The sequence below is a fragment of the Carcharhinus amblyrhynchos genome, chromosome 27 (assembly GCF_965287045.1).
Source record: "Carcharhinus amblyrhynchos chromosome 27, sCarAmb.v2.hapA, whole genome shotgun sequence".
Classification (NCBI taxonomy): Eukaryota; Metazoa; Chordata; class Chondrichthyes; order Carcharhiniformes; family Carcharhinidae; genus Carcharhinus; species Carcharhinus amblyrhynchos.
Genome location: NC_137350.1, coordinates 14,544,285 through 14,566,623, shown reverse-complemented (window position 1 = coordinate 14,566,623; position 22,339 = coordinate 14,544,285). Strand labels below are relative to the sequence as shown.

Sequence of the window (22,339 nt, the reverse complement as noted above, 5' to 3'; positions counted from 1 at the left end):
AGGTGGAAGGGGCGTTCAACGGGAAACCCCATTGACAAATTGGAACCAAAGGATCCCCACCAGCTGCTTCCTGCCACACCACGGATGGGGAGAAAAATCCCAACCTGAGTTTTTCCATGGACCTACACCAGCCGAAAGATGTGCATTGGCCATGCTAAATTCTCCCTCAGTGTACCCAAACAGGCGCCAGAGTGTGGCGACTTGGGGATTTTCACAGTAGCTTCATTGCAGTGTTAATGTAAGCCTACTTGTAACACTAATAAATAAACTTTGAAAAAAGTTAAAGTAAGAGAATCAACTGAGACACATCCAAACACAAAGGTGTACAGTTATTCTGTGTTATCTTGTTATGTTTGTTTATTTCCCATTTTGTTTTAATGTTACATTCACCAACCATAGTTCCATTTTAATATTTTGTGTGACTGATTTACTGAAAATACAAGAAATCTTTCTTCTTGCTTTTCGAAGAGAATTTTTCTTCTGAACGCAGAGTGATCTCTTTCAGAGACCGAAAGCCTTTAGATACCTTCTGTGAGGAGTTATTACGCTGACTAAAATCTCAAGATCCATATAGGAATCCAAATGTGCACCACAGCACTGCTCACAAAACCCTGCCTCAATTCAAATAGGAATTGTCCATTAGTGGGGAAAATTGGCAAGGTTAAAGTGAGGTAAATTGTTATTTAGGCTTCCTGCACATTGAAGGATCAACCAATATACAATCTATTAAATGGCACATCTGTGGGTCTAGTGTCTGTGAAAATGTGAATCAAAATTTTCAAACAGAAGTTTTATTTTATGAAATTGTGTCAAATTATTAATTGAAATTAGGCAAAATACTTATCCCAATTGTTTCGCCATTATCATCCCATTGATGTACTGTAGTGTATGGGCAGCACGGTAACACAATGGTTAGCACTGCTGCTGCATCATACCTCCAGGGACCCATGTTCGATTCCAGTCTTGGGGTAACTGTCTGTGTGGAGTTTGCACATTCTGCCCGTTTCTGCGTGAGTTTACTCCGGATGTTCCAGTTTCCTCCCACACTCCAAAGACCTGCAGATCAGGTGGATTGGCCATGCTAAAATTACCCGTTAGTGACCAAAGATGTATAGGTTCGGGGGATTAGTGGGCTAGATGCATGGGATTATGAGGTAAGGCCTGGGTAAAATGCTCTGTCAGAGAGTCGGTGCACACTCGATGGGCCGAATGGCCTCCTTCTGCAGTGTAGGGATCCTATGGTGCCTACTGTGCAATATACCAACTCTTCTGTCACAGCCAGTAAACCTCTGCACATCAAGCCATGCCACCCAGAGCAGGAAGCATTTCTGGCCTCCGTCAGCTGAAATCGCAAGCAGTTGGGTTTACATTACTAACTTGTAGACATCAGCACAAATCAACTTCCTCTCTGCTGACTGACAAGGGCTCAGTGATAACAAAAGAAATATCCGTGAATAAGATTTGAATTCAAAGAGGAAGCAAGAAGGGGCTGGATGTAATAAAACAGAAAATGGATGCTTCAAAAGGAAATGTGAAACAAAGTCAAAGTGACAGGTCAGGTCACAGGGTCTAAGAGGTAAGGTTAGATAGAACCTTCCTCTATCACCTCTGCAATGTAGGTTGTGCTGTAGCTCAGATTGATGGATGAGAGGCAATGGAAACATTACATCGATACAGCACAAGGTGCTCTTCTGAGATTTTAGCAGATTCATTTAAATTGAGCTGCACCCTGGATCGGTGGTAAAACTCTGGGTGTTTTTTTGCAGTCTCTGATTCAGAGATCCACTAAGGGGCAAAGTATGCACTCACCACATGTATCCTTCCTGCCGCTATTCCGTACAAATGCTGGAAAGCTCATTGCAATATGACGCCGAGCTTCATATTCTAATCAAATGTACTTCATAAAGTCAAATTGTTTTCCAAGTCTCTTTACATCAGACAATGCAGCATCTGGCCAAATAAACAGTTATTTTACTTAGAAGCAAAATGATGCGGTTGTTGGGAATGTGAAGTAAATTAGAAAGACCATAGTCTCGAAACGTTAACTCAGCTTCTCTTCCTGGGTGCTGCCAGACCTGCTGAGTTTATCCAGCATTTTCCCTTCAGATATTTTACTTGTTTAACTAAAATTCTTATAAAAATATCTGTAATTCAGGCATCTCGAGTTTTTGGATAGCCAGACTGCAGACACTGTACATGCGAAGGATGATGATTCACACCTAAGGATGTTTTTGGAGACCATTGTGACAGGGTGATTACATATGATTTTACTTCGACAAAACTCGCAAAGAGTCTCCTCTCTGCAGAAGCACTTGTCGCCTATAGTTTTCATTTCTTTACAAGGACACAAAAACAATTACATCAATCCTTTGGAAAGGCAACATGCTAAAAAAAGGGTGCACAGTTCCTTCGGTTCCTCTCTCCTCAAGCAGGAAGGGAAAGGTCTTGCACAGCACTTTCAATCTCTCTTTAAATCTTTTTATAGACATATGGTCATATTGAACTCATTGACCCTAAAGTCAAATTGATGCAAGCTTCCTGTAAACCCAACCTGCAGCATCAAGTCTGGCAAGGAAGTTTTTATTTATTAGATGTCATAAGTAGGTTTATCTTAACACTGCAATGAAGTTACTGTGAAAATCCCCTAGTGCCACATTCCGGCACCTGTTTGCATACACTGATGGAGAATTTAGCATGGCCAATCCATCTAGCCAGCACGTCTTTCTGATTATGGGAGGCAATCAGAGTACCCGGAGGAAACCCACACAGCCACAGGGAGAATGTGCAGACTCCGCACAGAGAGTGACCCGAGCTGGGAATCGAACCAGGGTTCTTTGCATTGTGAGGCAGCAGTGCTAACCGCTATGCCATTCATACAAAGAATGGAAAATGGTCCATGTCCTGGACATTCATATCGATCATGTTAATTTGCATCAAATCAAATATAAAAAAAAGACAGAAGTATATTCAGAAAGTTGGGACCACAATCCCACCCTGGCCCTATCCTTGTAACCCCACGTATTTACCTTGCTATCCCCCTGACAGCAAGGGGCAATTTTTGCATGGCTAATCAACCTGCATATGTTTGGACTATGGAAGAAAACCAGAGCACCTGGAGGAAACCCATGCAAACACGGGAAGAACATGCAGACTCCACACAGTGACCCAGGCCAGTATTGAACCTGGGTTCCTGATGCTGTGAGGCTACAATGTTACCACTGTGCCACCGTGCTGCATGAAATTGGGGTCAAGATAGACCATGGGTATATTATAATTTCAAATGGTGTGCGTACAGAACAAAAATCATCTTAAAATTTCTGGTTTTGATGGAGACAGGACAAGGGAGCACATTGTTTGCCTGCCCCAAGCAGCACTTTGTTCATTTCAATACTTAAATGAGGTTCTGTGCATCAGATATTATCTCCATTTTAAATTTAATTTTTGCCTACTGAGTTTGCTGAGCTGTGAGAGACCCAGCAGCTAAAGGGAATGGTGGACTGCTGCAAAGAAGAGGTAAGTGCCTTTCTGCCACTGTTTGTGGGCCAGGAGGTGCAGGAATGCTTCGACCTTCCCAGACCCGGCCATTCTATTTCCCTTTCAATGATCAGACACATTGTTCCATGATCAACTCCTCCCCTGAACTTGAACTCTCCCCACTCCAGTTCTCTTTCCACACTCGTGGTGCACCAAGGCAGACTTTCATCTGTTTCGATAGCTAGTTATTGCTGGAACAGATCACTAATTTATTGCGAGGACCTTGTAGTTTGAGGGTCACCACTCCATATCAAGTGTAGCTGAGCAGGAGTTTCTCCTACTCTTATCACCAGCCAGTGGTGTGTCTGAAAGGATTTTGCAGGTTGACACTCAACGTATTTGGCTGCATTATGAATGCAACTTCCTTAGCCATCAAGTCCTGTGATAGGACGCGAACCCAGAGCTTCTGGCTCAGAGTGCTACCCACTGTGCCACAAGATCCTGAACTTGAACTCCATTCCCTAATTCCCCATCTCTGCCTCCATTCTACCTCTATTCCCAGCCTATATCATTGCCCAATACTACAAGACATTTTGTGCTGAGCGCATCCCAATCCTAGCAATGTGAACCTGCTAGTTTCTGAGCTGTGCCCTCTGCTTCTTAATAACCTACTTCACAGGGGGCCAAGCACACAGGTGGATGGACATGGGAGTGGGATGGTAGTGTGTAATCCTGTTTTTTGATGAATCATACACATTTTTGGAAGCAAGTCTCCAAACCATTTAATGAAACCTCAGAACATCTGGCCCTACTTTTGGAAGTCCTGGTAAATAGTAGAGTCTCAAATTCAGGCAATGATTTTTTTATTCCTCTGAATATCCGTTGTGGACAAGAAACAGCACTACTTTAACATGTCGGCAGAATATAGGCAGTGAACAATGTCCATGCTTAAAAATCATTACTACATTATTTGATAAGCATGCTGATGGTGTGCCATTGTTTGAGAGCATGTTTTATTTGGTCAACAACAGAACGAACTCAGACTAAGACAAGAAAGAGACAAGTTTTGAAGAGAAAAACAAAGTACATGAATAAAAGATAAAGAATTATACCATGCAGATAGAGGTCACTGCTGGAGTTATCACTGCCTTTGCCAGATCTTTGGAAGTGCTACCAATTAATCCCAAGCCTCTTCATCTACATTTAGTTTTAAGCACAGATCCAAGATAAATGAGGTGATTAAGCCATGCTTTGACAGAAACAAGATGCCTCACAGCACCATAGACCCGGGTTCAATTCCGACCTCGGATCACTGTCTGTGTGGAGTTTGTACATTCTTCCATGTCTGTGTGGGTTTCCTCCGGGTGCTCCGGTTTCCTCCCACAATGCAAAGATATGTGGGTTAGGTGGATTGGCCCTGGTGTTAAGAGGATTAGCAGGGTAAATATGTGGGGTTACAGAAATAAAGCCTGTGTAGGATTGTAATCGGTGCAGACTCAATGGGCCAAATGGCCTCCTTCTACATTGTAGGGATTCTATGATCAATGACACAAACTTTGGCCTTTAGCCAAGACCTATTTCCCAGGAATGAGCAATTAGTCACACTATTTCTCATTGATTATGATGTGATGGGAAAGATTTGCACAAAATCTATTGTAATAGCTGAATAATCCCTTTTTTTAAATATCTGTAGTGTTGTGTTTTTAGCTGTTTTTCATTTGTTTTCATGACCTTCCTCTCACGGAGACCAGCTATCAAACTTACTCAATATATCTCTGTACATATCTAAATGGAATCAATCTTGTTAGCACAGCATTAGCCAAATAAACTGCCACACCGTGGCATTTGGTTGAAAGGATAGTTGTTAGAGGTTAGATCTGATTCACTGTTAATGTAGTTCCAGTAAACACCAGTGAGTTAATTCAGTTTATTCAGCTATGTGTACAATAGGATTTCCCTAATGCAAAGCCAAGACATTGTGCTGAGGTGATCATAAGTGTAAACACACAAATCAAAAGATGTTTCCAATCAAATTATCGTTCTTTTCAGTTGATCATTGTAAATATTTACAATTTTGAAATTGATTTTAATGAGTTTATGCCATTAGAACAGTTACCTTTAATTTTCCCAGAGTGGTATGGACATTTGTGCACTAGGGACTGTACACGTTACAAGTTTTAAAGCAGTTTTCCTAGTTTCTACCCTGCTTCTTGGCCAGAATCCTTCGAACTCACCCGCGACTAGGATTCTGTGGTCCTACTGCATTGAATGGAATTTTGACTGAACACCAAATTCTCTGTTTCTGTTGGCAGTGGTGGTGGAGTGAATGAGATGGGAGAGTCCCGGTCCTCATTGCCAGTGTGCCTAATTGTCGGGTCACCCTCTTCCTAACCCATCCTGGCAACTTTTGAGATTAGTACAGATGCTCACAATTACATCTCATTGGAAACCTTTTTCTTGATATCTCACTGTACTGCTCCAATACCCATTGCACTCAGCTCATTCCCTCTGCCACTGAAGATGGGCAAAGGTAATACTTTCACTCACATTTGTTAGTTCGTAAATAATATCTCAAAAATGAATGGCGAAACTTGATACACGGATTTGATTTAGCCCAAGGAAGAACTCACTTAAGTTTGGCAAAAATACAAGTCTGAAACCTGGATTTTGTTCCAATGGATCCATTAATATTGGAAAGTTGGATAAATTGATTTTATGTTAAGATTTTTTTTAAATTTAGTATGCTGTTGATTTTTATATAATGTTGATTGTTTTAGAATGTTGTGGATTGTCTCAGCCATTGTAGTGCCATTTGTAACAGCTCTCAGAATGTGAGCAGAGTTTTCAGAGCAAGTTGTTGGATGTTTTGGTTGACTTGATGCCTCCTTGATGAGCTGGCAGCTCTTAATAAATTGCATTGGTATGTTTTATGGGACACAGCTCAAAATACATAAATGTTATCATGCAGTTTAATGTTGAGCTAACACGGCGTGGCTGTTAGGATACAGCACTACCGCTTCACTTGTTATGTCTACCAATTGAACATTTTACTTTAAATCACTAACACTAGGTGAAAATTGTACAAGGTAATTTAGTAAATTATAGATGAATGCTGGTGATGGCAGACTCAAGCAAGTGATTGCTAATTAGAGACACAATCTGGAGAGACAAGCAATTAGAAACATAATCTGGAGAGGGAGAAAGAAGCCTGGCTTCAATAGTTTACAAGCCAACCAATAAAAGCCAGGTAACCTAAAAATGAATCTAAAAAAGCAAATTACTGCGAATCTGAAACAAAAACCGAAAGTGCTGGAAAAATCTCAGCATATTTGACAGCATCTGTGGAGAGAGGACACAGCCAAAGTTTTGAGTCTGGATGACCCTTGGTCAGCGTTATTGCAATTAAAAATGAATCTTCTACCTGATATAGATTTATCGTTTCCCAATATATTCTCATCAATTTTAATTGCTGGTCTCAGGCTGGGGCAGCTAAATTACACCATTGGCTCATTTACACATGTCCCCTAACTTATTTTTACATGGGACATGGGCATTGCCAGCATTCTTGCCCAATCCTGAGGGGACACATGGGTAGACCACATAAGGATGCCAGATTTCCTTCCCTAAAGGGCATTAGTGAATCACATTTTTTAAAATATGAAAGCCTACAATGGTTTCATGGTGATAACTAATCCTATAATTCTACCTTTTTATTGAATTGAAATTTCACTATCTATTATGATGAGATTCGAACGCAGGCCCCCAGAGCATGACCCGGGGGGGGGTCACTGGATTACTAGCTCCACGACAATACCACTGTCTCCCACTACAGCAATCGGGTTTTAATCCAATTTCACCCTTATATCCTTCAATATCCTTCTTTTCCGAGCACTTGCTCAATTCTACTTTTTGGGTTGAATTGGGTTAACCGAGTGTGGATCAAAACACAGCTTTAGCAAAACATTCTACAGCCTACAAACCCGTCTCTGAAAAATATTCCAGTCCTGTGGTCCTTTTTATAAACCCAATTGGAAGGTGAGCTGGAGGAATGATGAATATCCGGGGAGCTGATGAATTATTCGCCCTGCTCGCTGTTGTTTGTTTTATTTACTGACTTGCTCCCCCAAAAGGACAAGGGGTGTTGGTTTAGAAAGCGTATTCTCTAAAAGAGTATTTCGATGTCTCTCGCGGTTGCTCTGAAACTCTCAGGCAATCTATAAACGAGGTCACTTGCTGTTTGCGCCCCTTGCTGGCCAGATCGATGAAGGAATGGATTTTATTTAGTCTGTGGCAAGAAGCTGCATACACTTGCAAGAACAGCCAGGCTCAATGTACGCCCTCCCTGAAAAGAGTTTCAGGGTCTGATTCTAATCAGACAATTGTAAATTGTAAAATGTCTGTTAAAAATAGTTACGTGTGGCAAATTAAAACAAGAATCTCGGACAGAACCTCGCCTGCATTCTTTTTAATCCTCTGATTTATTATAAAGTTAGCTGTCTACATCTCTTGATATCGCTCACGGCAAGATTTATAAAATGGACTAATGGTTTCAATAAACTACTCGTTCTTGTCCTTTACCCGTTCACCACATTTCATCTGATGTATAATAAGACACGCCACTATACTATGAGTATAGGTATATTTTAATTTTAGCGCCCCCCCCCCCCCCCGCCCTCAACAGCCCTTTCAGTGCTACCTTTTAGCCGCACAGTTGGTCACTTTGACTAAGTCCCTGTCTGTTTTTTTCTCCCCTTGTCTGAAAACAGCGCGGTAGGCTAAGTTCAAATTGCTAAGAATTTTGTCCTCAGTTCTTCATTTCCCCTTTTGCCCCACACTCACACCTGCTCAAGTGTCTGTAAAGGTGAAATATTTTCATGCGGGATAGCCTTTGGAAGTCGGGACTGGGTGAGCGAGGCAGTCACATGAACGAGATGCCTATCTGGAGATTCGCCTGGTGGATAGAATGTTTCCCCTTGTTTCCCGCAGAGAGTCAGACGAGCAACAGGATACATTGCACCGAGTCTGCACAGCTTTCCCATCCCAAGATTCAGGGACAATTGTAAACCACGATTTATAAATTGGTTCTTTCCAGTGGCTTGTAAAGTTGGAGAGTGGGTTGGGATTGAACCAGCCCGGATTTAAGGGAGTGACAGGGGAGAGAATCTCAGAAAGTGTTCTTTCCTAAAACAAAAAAGCAGTAATGTGGGATCGAAAGGGAATTGGAACTACTTCCCCAATTCTGAGTGATCTCTGCACAGATTTGGGGGTCTGGGTGAAATGTGTTTGAACCTGTCTATCCATCCAATGAGAGGAATGAATCACCTTTTCAGTTTGAAACCCTAATTGGAAAACCTTTTCCGAGGATGGGGACAGACTGAGTGAGGGCTTGGGGTGATTCAGTGCTTCCCAGTTAAATCTGAAATGGGATGCAGAGAGCAGGGAGGGGGGGAGATGAAGGGGGCTGGTTGGAACCTCTCTGTGTCTCTGACACATTCAGCCTGATGTCACTGCAGTTTCTCGGGGAGAGGCATAGATGGCCGGAGAGGAAAGACTCTTATTTAAAAAAAAACACTCAATCCCCTGCAAAGAGTGAGCAGGGTGCATTTTCTACCTGACATCTGGGAATTCCCTTTCGAGAGGCTGCTGGATAAACGAGAGGTTTAAGCTCCATCACAGTGCAGGTTTGTTACGGTGCCGGATGATCACAGGTAACGGGGTGAGGAAACACATTGTTAATCCCCATTCGCACTAGAATCCCCACCACCGCCCCCCTCTGCTGGAAGGGGCAGGAGCTCTACACAATCCGAATAAGCATTTAAAATATCTAAGAAGTAGCACTTACCGCTGCAAAAAGCAAAATGAGCTGCACAAGTGCCATTGTGCTGCCTCCTGACAACGAGATTGGCGTCTATATCCTACTCTGGAAGCGAGAATGCGGCTTTAGAGTGGAGTAGGCGCTGCTCTTTCAGCCTGTGTTACATCTCCAGTGTGTGAAAGGCAGTGAGGGAGTGAGGACCAGTGCTGCGCCTCTGGGGCTGAGCCTACCAGCCTTTACATCCCAATCATCTCTCCCAGCTTCTCACTGGTTGGCTGGCTGGATCCCTCATCCCCTCCCCGCACACAGCGAGCTGGCATATTGAAAACAAGATCGTCAGCAACAACCTCCGGAATGAGAGCCTTGAATGAAAGATTCCTTCCAAACACACCTCTTCAAATGTGCGGTCAGGCAGAGCTGTGTGTGAATGAGTGTGTGTGTGTGAATGTGTGTGACTATGAGTCTGAATGAGTGTGTGTGTATGTTGGGGGCTGAGTGTGTGTGAGAGAATGTGTGTGAGTAGTGAGTGGGGATATGTGAGTGTGACTGTTTTTGTGAATGAATATATGTGTGTGTGAATGAGAGTGTGTATGTGTGAGTGTGTGTGTGTGTAACATTGTGAGTGTGTGTGTGAGTGTGAACGAGTGTGCATGTGTGTGGGGGGTGAATGTGTGTGAGAGTATGTGTGAGAATGCGAGAGAGAGTGTGTGAGTGTTTGTGTGAGCGAGTATGATTGTGAGTCAGTTTGGGGGTGAGTGTGTATGAGTGTGTGTGTTAGAGAGAGTGTGTGTGAGTGAATGTGTGGGAGAGAGCGAATGTGAGAGAGTGTGTGTGAATGTGTGTGTGTGCGACCGAATATAAGTGTGTGTATATATGTGCAGGGGTGAGTGTGTGTCAGCGAGTAAGTGTGTGAGTGAGAGTGTGTGTGAATGAGTGTGTGAATGTATTTAGTATAGCTCTGGTGGGGGTAGGGGCATTGTTATGTTGACCAAAGCTCTGTAGAACAACGCATAAGTTGAAATTTGAAGGTTTGGGACAATGTCCAGGCCACTAGGAGCCAACTTCCAATATATTGCAGGTGATGGTTAATTATCTGTTTTATATTGAAAGTGTAAGTATCAACATATTATAACACCAGACTGAGGACAGTTACATTTACCAGCCAACTGTCTGATAGCCCACTGGGTGGGAGCAAGACCTAAGTGACCCCTGCACACCAGATATTCTAAGGTGCTGCAATTGGGAAGGGGGAGGGGGACATTTCGATGTAAACTAGCCCACTGCCAGTAGCTGTGTGTATGGGTCAAGACCCCTCCAGACAACAGGTGGGAGTAAGCCCGTGGCTCACACTGTGCAGGAGGGTTTAGTCCATTGGAATGAGTTGTGAAGTTTAGAAGTCTTTGACCTTTAGCCTAATTACAGCATTAGGAAGGTGGGAATGTGGTCAAGGGGACAGAGATATCCCCAGGGAATTGGGGCTAGCTGTAGGACAGAGAGTGAAGAGATCTGAGAGGCAATTTGAGAGAGTTTGTGTTATGTGGAAATCTAATAAAGTGATTTTTTCAATACCGGAAAAAAAATGACTTGTGTATGAGCAATTTGGACATGTGGTTTCACAAAGCAGAGTCTCCCTTTCCTACCTTTCTATGAATTTGTCCATTGGGTCATTTTTGTGTTTTGCAGTCCCTCTCAATATTACGATTGCAAATCAATTCATTGTTTTTAATTGGCCAGAGTGAATGCAATCCTCTTAAACACTCGGAATGACACTAAATCATCGTGTAAACACTGTAACTGGACTTTTCGTGACAAATTCTGAGAACACTACCTCCTGGAGATCCTCCACACGCCAGTCCCCCCACCTCCCCCCTCCAAGCCATCCTGACTTGAAAATATATCGCTGTTCCTTCGCTGTCACTGGGTCAAAACCCTAGAACTCCCTCCCTAACAATGTACCTACACCACATGGACAGCGGATTAAGAAGGTAGCTCACCACTACCTTCTCCGGGGCAATTAGGGAAGGGCAATAAATGTTGGCCTTGGCCCATATCCTGCGAATCAATTTTTTAGAATTCCCTTGTATTAAAGTCTCAAGTTGTCACACCCCAACACCAGTCCCCTGCTGTGATAAGTGAGTAGTGTCACCCTGAACAGGGAGCAGTTGAAGTTGAGAACTGGTCACTGATGCCTGGACCCCTGGATGTTTCACAAGTGCTAATTATTCAACATTGGTGTCCACTTATGAGGCTGAATATACAAATATAATTTCACTTAAGGATACATTCTGCATCGAGCCCCTAAGTTAAGCAGAATAACACTTGCCAAGTGGCAGGCATTCCCCTTGCTGAATTGATATTGTCCATCATCTTGAAGGAAAGATGCTTTTCAGTGGCCTTTAGTGTGTTGCCCTGGCGGGAAGTGGGGCCCAGGACCCGGTGCTACAATACAGGATTGATTCGGTTTTTGCCAGGAGGCTATTAGTGGTTAGAATGGACAGCATTAATACCACACTGCCAAGAATGTTATTTTAGATACCAGTCTGGAAGAAAGTCTAGCTGGAGGGATCGACACATGTACATTAATACAGCTTCATTGTACAACTCGGAACAGCCATACACAGTTTAACCAACTAGGTGTGTGTGTGTGTACGCAGGAATTTTTAAGATCCTATTAAACATGTTGCGGAGAAATGTATTGGAAACTCAGTTCAATGTATTCACGAAAGGTCACAGTGAACAGATGTGCAGTTTGCAATAAAAGAAAACCATGTTTTTATTTGTCCAGCTCCCTAAAATATGTCAAATTGTTTTTGTATTCCTACTTCTCTTGAAGATGTTGCTTCCTGCAGGGATATCCACTGCCCCATCACATCTGGCAGACTGGGTTAGCCCTCTAATGAAGGGCCACCAACTAAGATGGATTTTTTTCTATCTACTGACTCTCCACTGATCCTGCCAAACCAGCTTATTTCCAACATTTCCTACGTGTATCTCTTACTCTCCGACCGTACGCTAAGTCTGCACAGACAGCTATTGATACTTCAGCCTGTCACTTTTGTTTTGTTTTTGGTAATACACAGTTTCTGAATTTGCAGACTAACAGCATCTCCCACAAATTCCTCTCCAACGCATGTTCCATTTTCCGCCTTGAATGATTCCTTAATAAAAACAAAAACACTGCAGATGCTGGAAATCTGAAATAAAAACAGAAAATGCTGGATAAGCTTAGCAAGCCTGACGGCATCTGTGGAGAGAGAAACAAAAGTTTCCAGTTCCTGTGACTTTTCTACAGAATCTGTAGAAGTGAACTCAAAATATTGGATGGAATTCTCCGACTGTGCATGTCTGTGTGGAACCTGTACATTCTCCCCATGTCTGCGTGGATTTCCTCCGGGTGTTCCGGTTTCCTCAGAAAGGCTGCATTGGCCATGTTAAACTCTCACTCAGTGTACCCATACAGGCATGAGGTGACTGGGGGATTTTCACAATAACTTCATTATACTGTTACAGTGTAAGCCTACTTGTGACACAAATAAATAAACTTTAAAACTCTACTACCTTAAGCTGACATCAAGACAATTGTGTGCCGTGTCTACATTGAATGTATAAGCGCCTCAGAATCCCACATGACCCTTACAGCGCAGAAGAAGATCATTCGGCCCATCAAGTCAACACCGACTCTCTGACAGAGTATCTTACCCAGGCCCGCTCCCCATCACACAGCTTTGGACACTAATGAGCAACTAATAGTCAATCCACCGATATTGCACATCTTTGGGGTATTGGGGGGGGGGGGAAACCGGAGCACCCGGAGGAAACCCACACAGACACGAGGAGAATGTGCAAACTCCACAAGACACTGACCCAACACAGGAATTGAACCCTGGTCCCCGGCACTGTGAGGCAGCAGTGCTAACCACTGTGCTACCGTGCCGCCATAAAGACTGAACAAAGGGACCATGTATCTATTGTGTAGCTCATAAAAGACCAAAAAATGTCTCCAGTTAGCAGATTTTGTTTTCACAATAATCAATGAATGGTAAGAGCAGGAGAAGAGCATTAATTCCACGCAGGCAGGCCCATCGCTTTATAATGAATCACTGATTTCACTTGTCATCACACTTGAGCAATCCCGTCTTCCTTCAGGATTTGTCACTTGAACCCAATTATAGTGTCCTCTTTAATATCCTTCGCTGTTAACTTAATCCCTGCTGACAGTTTAACGGGAGAAGTGTCCGACTGGATTGTACGCTTTGCCTCTGAATGCTCTCGGGTTGTTTACAAAATACATTTAAAAAAGCAACGGGACATCATCAGTCTGCAACATTTACTGTTTCTCTTTCCACAGTTGCTGCCAGGTCGACTGAGTATTTCCAGCATTTTCTCTTGTTATTCCAATTTTTCTTTTACATCTAATTAGATTATGTTACCTTTATACCCCTGAGGACTGTAAAACATACTGAACGGATTGACTGGCTGTATCAGCTGTGACCTTCTGTGGAATGCAGATCAATCAGATCCCCTACCACCTTACACTACAATCCTTTCAGAGCTCCACTTGTCCTCTCATCAGCTAATGGCGGAAATCAAAACACTTAGGACATAATTTGAAAAATAATCTGGTCCTTTGAAGCCTGCCCTGATTGTTTATGTGACACCGCTTCCCATCCATTAACGATGGCTTAGTATTTCCTGAAAGATTGTTACAGTGCCTTTTAGATTTTACATTGGATTTTTCTATTGCTGGATGTACGGATTCAGACTGTAACTAGTGGCAGCTCAGAGTTGCTCATTCAGTAAGCTGAGCTTTCGTCAGTCTGGTACACTGTTTGTCAGGGATTTTTGGGACTCATGCAAGCCCTCATGCAAAAATTTAGCTCAGTATTCATTGAATTCCTACAGTGCCGGAGGAGGCCATTCGGCCCATCGAGTCTACACCGACCACAATCCCACCCAAGCCCTATTCCCATATTTGCCTTGCTAATCCCCTGACACTAGGGTCAATTTATCATGGCCAATCCACCGAATCTGCACATCTTTGGACTGTGGGAGGAAACTGGAGTACCCAGAGGAAACCCACACAGACACAGGTAAAAAGTGCAAACTCCACACAGATAGTGACCCAAGCCAGGAATTGAACCCAGTTCCCTGGTGCTGTGAGGCAGTAATGCTAACCACTGTGCCACCATATGCAATATATCTGTTTGCTGATATACAAAACTATTAAATGTGAAATGTGTTTTGATTTGGATGGATTCTGCCTAAGATTGTACTTGGCTTCTATCCCATATTAAATGACACCCCAGTAAGCTTTATGCTTTAAAATGCATATGAAAAAAGGAATCTAATTTTAAAAAGAGGTAAGAATTTTGCTTTTAGATCAGCATAGATCACTTCCTCTGATATAAGGGCTTAACTCCTCATTCAGTTACAACTCCATCTTCTAATGCTTTGCCTAACTTGCCTAACGTGGCGAAAAACTGCAGCATGCGACGGTGCAGAGGGACCTCGGGGTCCTTGTGCATGAGTCGCAAAAACCCAGCCTGCAGGTGCAGCAGGTGGTCAGGAAGGCGAATGGGATGCTGGCCTTCATAGCGAGGGGGATTGAATATAAAAGTAGGGAGGTCTTGCTGCAGCTGTATAGGGCACAGGTGAGGCCGCAGCTGGGGTACTGTGTGCAGTTTTAGTCGCCGCACTTACGCAAGGATATTTTGGCCTTGGAGGGAGTGCAGAGGAGGTTTACTAGGCTCAGACCGGAGTTGAGGGGGTTGAGGTATGAGGAGAGGCTGAATAAACTAGGCTTGTACTCGTTAGAGTTTAGAAGAATGAGGGGAGATCTCATTGAGACGTATAAGATAATGAATGGGATGGATGGGATAGAGGTGGAGAGACTCTTCCCGCTCAGAAAGGACAGTAGGACTAGGGGGCGCAGCCTCAAGATAAAGGGGGGGGCGGTTTAGAACGGAGTTGAGGAGGAACTTCTTCACTCAAAGGGTGGTGAATCTCTGGAATTCTCTGCCCGTTGAAGTGGTGGAGGCTGCCTCGCTAAATATTTTTAAGATGCGGGTTGATGGGTTTTTGATAAGCGAGGGGATTAAGGGTTATGGGGAGAAAGCGGGAATGTGGAACTGAGCCACGACAGATCAGCCATGATCTTATTGAATGGCCGGGCAGGCTCGAAGGGCTAGATGGCCTACTCCTGCTCCTATTTCTTATGTTCTTATGTTCTAACTATCTTTTTTCCTGTAAAAGAAAAAGTTTGCTTTTATCGTGTCTTTCACAGCTGAGGTGTATTCCAAAGTCAAGCAACCAAATACTTTTGGTGCAGCCGTTATTGTGAGATATGAAATGCAGTAACCAATTTGCAGACAACAAGATCCCACAAACAGCAATATGATCATGACCATGTTTCAGTGATGAAGGCTAGGGGATAGATATTGGCCAGGCCACCATGCCGAACTTCTACGCTCAATCTGCTGCTAAACAATGCTGTGAGATATGTTGACCAGAATTCTTCAGCCGTTCACGCCAGTGGGATTCTCTGGCAGCGCACTGCCAATCACAGTTTTCCCACCATGAAATGGAGATTGTCATCGACTTCAGGAAGCGTAAAGGGGAACATCTCCCTGTCTACATCAAGGTGGATGAAGTAGAAAGAGTCGAGAGCTTCAAGTTTTAGATGTCCAGATCACCAACGATCTGTCCAGGTCCCTCCATGCCAACAATATAGTTAGGAAAGCCCACCAATACCTCTATTTTTTCAGAGGAATAAGGAAATTTGGCATGACTCTCATCAACTTTTATAGATGCACCACTGAAAGCATTCTCTCTGGTTGTATCACAGCTTGGTATGGCTCCTGCTCTGCCCAAGACCGCAAGGAACTACGAAAGATTGTAAATGTAGCCCAATCCATCACATAAACCAGCCTCTCATCCTTTGACTCTGTCTACACTTCCCGCTGCTTCGGTAAAGCAGCCAGTATAATTAAGGACTGCACCCAACCCGGACATTTTCCCTTCCTTCAGGAAAAAGATACAAAAGTTTGAGGTCACGTACCAACCGACTCAAGAACAGCTTCTTCCCTGCTGCTGTCAGACTTTTGAGTGGACTTGCCTTGCATTGAGTTGATCTTTCTCTACGCCCTAGCTGAGACGGTAACCCTACATTATGCATTCTCTCCTTTCCTTCTCTATGAACAGTATGCTTTGTCTATATAGTGCGCAAGAAACAATACTTTTCACTGTATGTTAATACATATGACAATAATAAATCAAATCAAACACGGTTTTCCCACTGGCATGGCGTGACGTCAGTGGGAAATCACAATGACAACAGCGGGATCAGAGAATCCCGCCGCTAGCAAACAACACACCGCCTCCTGCTGACGGGAAGCATGCGGTTGGACGGCTGGAAAATTTTGCCGCTTACATCCAACTGAGAGGGCAGTGGGACTTGGTGTAACATTGCACATGAAAGATGTTGGCCACAATTCTCCCAAAAGAATTCAAAGTCTCCAATTCACATGAAAATGGGAGTAAATCCCACTGATTTCTTTAGCAGGATTTTCAGATTAAATCTCTGACACTCAGCGCACCGCACAGTGGCTCAGCATGATTCACTTTGAAAAATCAGTGGGTAGGGCCTATTCCTGCTGGACAGGCCGGCAGCATAGCACTGAGTGGGCCACTGTGCACGCGCCAATCTGTCAACACTGAGATTGGCAAGTGCACACTGATCCCGTCCTGCCAGCCTCCTGATTGCAGACCAGCTCAATCGTTGGCCAGGCCCACGAACCCCCATTGCAAGCCTACTGACCTGCCCACCTCCCCACCTCAATCACTGGCCTCCTGGACGTCCCTGAGCCAACCACGATCTCACTGGGACCCCTACTGATCGCACTCCCCAACAAGTTCTTCCCCCTAGTTGGCCCTGCCCCTCAGACCCCACCCCCTTGGCATTGTCCGATGCCTGGTGGGCAGTACCATGGTGCCCCTTGGATATTGCCAATTTGCACCTTGCGCAGTGTCAGGGTGTCAGGCTGGCACTGCCAGACTGGTGCTGCCCAAGGGGCAACCCGTTTTTCCCCTAACCTCCTGGGAGGCTTTATTAGCTTCTGTGCCCTCCAGTGGGGTTGGGCCGTCTGACCCCTGTTAATGTGGAGCAATAGTAAAACCTACTGGATTGAACAATGATGGTGGGGGGAGGGAGGGAGAGACACTCGCAGGCCTGGAGACTTTAGTCTAATGACATTCAAATTATGATTTAAATATTGAAATCAGCTGCACATTACTAGAGCAGTGCAGTGGGCTGGGAGAATCACCCCACTTACTTGTGATACTGCAATTCCCCCTTTGTACCTTGGTTTTGATTTTATGTGCACCAATATCTATGTGTACAGTGAGTGTGGCAGACTGTTGGATCTTGGGGACATCAGGACCAAATTTGAAACAGTCAGCCCTTAGCTGAAGTTTACACAAGTGAACCCCAGTGAACCAATAAGCCAAACTCAATTATTTCTAAAACCTGCTACATCTGCATCCTGATCACAGTTTCCATTTTTTCACCTGTTGGAGCAGTGAAAGGTGGCATTAATTTATCTCATTTCACCTTCCAGGATCCTCCCCTTACTCCATTCCTCCCTTCCACCCAGCAGTATGTCGGAGCATCCCTCACACTAAGCAATGGGGTATTATGAACTACACTCAAAAATGCACCAAAACTGCATGGTGGAATTCTTCGTCAGTCGTTTTTTGAAAATTCCAGTTATTTAACAAATCCTTCAAAAATAAAACTTTATTCTGGGAGGGGAAAGGTGATATATTGCAATTCCACCTGAAACAATCTTGAAAATTGATTGCTTTATTTGAACGACAGCATGAGTTTAGCGCAGATCAGACATGTTTTAACGGTAGTTGGAAATAATTACTGATGTTGCACTAAAGAGTCCTCATTAATATGACACCAATGTAATACATTCCATTGCCCCAATCTAGCTGCCATTATGGTCTTGTTGAGTGAGAATGACCAGCCAATGGACTGATTTCAGCTGGAGAACGGGTTGAGAACTTTCCAATCTCACTTAACTCAGTAAAGTGATGAGAATGGGGAAAAGGCTGACCTTAATCCTGCAAATATCTAGGTTAAATTCCCAACCAAGCTGGATAGATAAAAATACAGATAAATCACCCCACTGCACCTGCTAAATGTAGTAAATTTAATTAATGTAAACTAGATTTCTTTGAAAATGAATTTTCCAATTATACCTGACAAAGACTGATTTTCTGAGTATCATTTCACAATAAGGACATCCAAAGGGAGTTTTCGTTCAATATTTCTGCGCTTTTTTAAACACTTGTGTAGTCTTAAAACCATCTGTATATTTTACAGAAAGAAAGGCTGCTTTGAAAGTGAGTGCAATTTAGCCATAGGAATTCGAATGGTACCCATACATCGCAAATGTCGTGCCATGAAAACATGAAAACAGTGGTGTAAGATATGTATTTATAAAACGAATGGGACATTGTTGTAGTCCATCCCATGCACTCAGCGTTTTATTGAATTTAAAAAGCACTTCAGTTTTATTATTGTGGTTTATTAAATCATCAGAAGGTTGTGAGTGTTTACCAGTCACTAACGCTCACATACACACAGCCACTCAGCTTTAACTGTATACTTCATTAGGAAAGCACAGTGAAGGACAGGAATTTAGCTGAACAATAATTTTACAGCCAAACATCCGCTCTCCCTTCGCCACTTCCACCTTCACAAACGCACCACTGAAAAGACAGAACGCTTTCCATTGCTTATAAACAACACTGTTAAAGGATGATAAGAAATAAGGACAGGATTAGGCCACTCAGCCCATTCAAACCTGTTCTGCCATTCAATAACACCATGGCTGAAATAACTTTAATTTTGATTTGATTCGATTTATTGTTGTCACGTGTATACAGTGAAAAGTGTGGTTTCTTGCGCGCTATACAGACAAAACATACCGTTCATACAGAAGGAAAGGAGAGAGTGCAGAATGTAGTACAGTTTAAAAGAGTTAGAATGAAGTTTTAGAATGAGAGTGGAAGATAGAATTAAGAGGCATGCTGGGCACAGTTTGCAAGAAGCCACCTCGCTCTGGTGCCATCTGGGATTAAAAACAAATCCTGGCCTTAACCTCACTTTCCTGTCTGACCCTCCCCTCCCTCCATAACCCTTAACCACTTGCAGATCAAAATCTGTTCAACTCAACCTTGAAATGTATTCAATGACTCAGTCTCCACTACTAGGAAGAGAACTCCAAAGACCAATGAACTTCTGAGAGGAGATATTCTGCTTCATCTCAATCTTAAATGGGAGCCCTTAGGGATAGATTTCCACACATGGGGAATATCGTCTCAGTATCCACCCTACCAAGCCCCTTCAGAGTCTTACATGTTTCAATAAAGTCATCTTTCATTCTTCTTAACTCCCAACAAGTATAAGCCCAGACTGCTCAACCTTTTCTAATAAGCCAACCCCTTAATCTCCAGAATGAGCCTAGTGTATATTGTCTGAACTATTTCCAATGCAAGCATTATTATTCTAAAGTAAGAAGACACAACTCCACCCAATACTCTGGGTGCAGCCTTTGTACATTTGCTGAGGTAGCAGGATTTCCCTACTTTTATCCTACATCCTTCTCAAAAGGGCCAACATTCCATTTGTTTTCCGAATTAATTCTTGTATCTGGACGCTAACTTTGATTCATGTACAAAATCACCCAGATCCCTCTGTACTGCAGCTTTCTGCAGTTTCTTACTATTTAAATATTATTCTGCTTTTCTATTCTCCCTGGCAAAATGGACAACCTTACATTTTCCCATATTATTCTCCATCTGCCAGATTTTTGCCCATCCATTTAATGTAGCTGTATCCTTTTGCAGACTCTTTGTATTTGTCTCACAATTTGGATTCTTACCTATCACCATTTCAACAACGAATTTGATTACAATAGAGTCAGTCCCTTCATCTGAGTCATTAATCTAGATTGTAAATAGTTGGGGTCCAGCACTGATCCCTATGGGATTCCCATTGTTCCAGTTTGTCAACCTGAAAATAACCCATTTATCCTGACTTTCTGTTTCCTGTTAATTATAGCCAAACCTCTGTCTACATCAATGTATCACCCCAACAACATAAGGTCATTCGTATCTTGTGTAGTAACCTTTCACGTGCAATCTTGTTGAGTGCCTTTTGAAAATTCAAATACACTACATCCACTGGTTCCCCTTTAACCACTCAAAGAACTATAATAAATTTGTCAAACGCAATTTCCCTTTCATAAAGCTATGTTGGGGATGATTCTCCCCAAAAAATTCTAAGTGTCGAATGTGTGTAAAAACTGGAGTAAATCCCATTATTTTTTTCAGTGGGATTTAAAAAAGAATCTCCCACACGCTGTGCACTGCAGAGTGTGCTAGGGGTGGGGTCTATCCTCACTGGAGAGGCCAGCAGCATAGCGCTGAGTAGGCTACTGCGCATGCATCGATATTTCAGTGTCAAGACCAGTGCATGTGCAGTGGCCCCTGTCTGCTGGCCTCCTGATTGCTGGCCAGACCAATCGCTGGCCACCACACAACATCCATCGCTGCCCTCCCACACCCTCAACAGCCTGATCACTACCTCCTCCCCGAAACATGCCCTGGCCAGCCTCGAAATCCACCCCCCCCAACCTCACAGCCCCGATCCCCACCTCCCACCAGCAGCCCTGACTCCCATGTAGTATTAAGGTAAATCACCTTCAAACTGAATGTAAAGTTACATTATGTTATGATCACTCTTGCTGACAGGACTCTTTACTATGACTACTATGATTTCATTAATTAATCCTGTCTCAATATACATTACCAGGTTCAAAATAGCCAGTTCCCTGGTTGGCTCCAGATTATATTATTCTAAGAACTGTCCTGAATACATTTGCACTCATCCTCCAGGCTATTTTTGTCAATTTAATTAATCCAATCTACATTAAGATTAAAATTGCCCACAATTACGTCAATACTTTTCTTTAAGTCCCCTTATTTCTTGATTTATATTCTGTCCTATAGAGCAGCTACTACTAGGGAGCATATAAATGATTCCCACCGGTGATTTATTTCCTATACTCTTTCTTATTTCCACCCAAATTGCTTTTATGCTTTGATCTTTCGAGCCAATAGTGATGGAAGATTTAAATTAGTATCTTCCTTTCTCCATTCTTTCCCAATTTGCTCAGTGTTGCCACAATTTTCGCTTTTATTCCCTTTGTGCACTGATTTGTATTGGATCAAATTTATATTAGACTCCCACTAACTTTTACAGATGCATCATAGAAAGTATCCTTTCTGGTTGTATCACAGCTTGGTATGGCTCCTGCTCTGTCCAAGGCCGCAAGAAACCACAAAGGGTTGTGAACATAGCCCAATCCATCATGCAAATCAGCCTTCCATCCATTGACTCCGCCTACACTTCCTGCTGCTTTGGAAAAAGCAGCCAGCATAATCAAGTTCCCCACGCACCTCGGACATTCTCCCTTCCATCTTCTTCCATTGGGAAAAAGATACAGAAGTCTGAGGTCATGTACCAACCAACTCAAGAACAGCTTCTTCCCTGCTGCTGTCAGATCTTTGAATGGATCTATCATATATTAAGTTGATCTTTCTCTACATCCTAGCTATGCCTGTAACTATATTCTGCACCCTCTCCTTCTCTATGAACAGTATTCTTTGTATAGCGTAAGAAACAATACTTTGCACTGTACACTAATACGTATGACAATAATAAATCAAATCAAATAGAATAGAAACTCTACAGTGCAGAGGAGGCCATTCTGCCCATCGAGTCCACACCAACAACAATTCCCATAACCCCACATATTTATCCCACTAATTCCTCTAACATATGCATCCTGGGACCCGAAGGGATAATTTAACATGGCCAATCAACCTAACCCGCACAACTTTGGAGTGTGGGACGAAACCAGAACACCCAGAGGAAACCCACATAGACATGGGGAAACTGTGCAAACTTCACACAGA

The 22,339-nt window shown here is 43.1% G+C and overlaps 1 protein-coding gene across 1 annotated transcript in view; it reads right to left on the bottom strand.

Moving 5' to 3' along the window:
* ngfrb (nerve growth factor receptor b) overlaps positions 1-9,482 on the bottom strand; it is a 145,491-nt gene extending 136,009 nt beyond the window's left edge. The window contains exon 1 of the mRNA XM_080213443.1: positions 9,317-9,482. Coding sequence (XP_080069569.1) covers positions 9,317-9,352 — 36 coding nt within the window. The 5' untranslated portion in view covers positions 9,353-9,482. The remainder of the gene's footprint in view (positions 1-9,316) is intronic.
* Between the last annotated feature and the right edge of the window lie 12,857 nt (positions 9,483-22,339).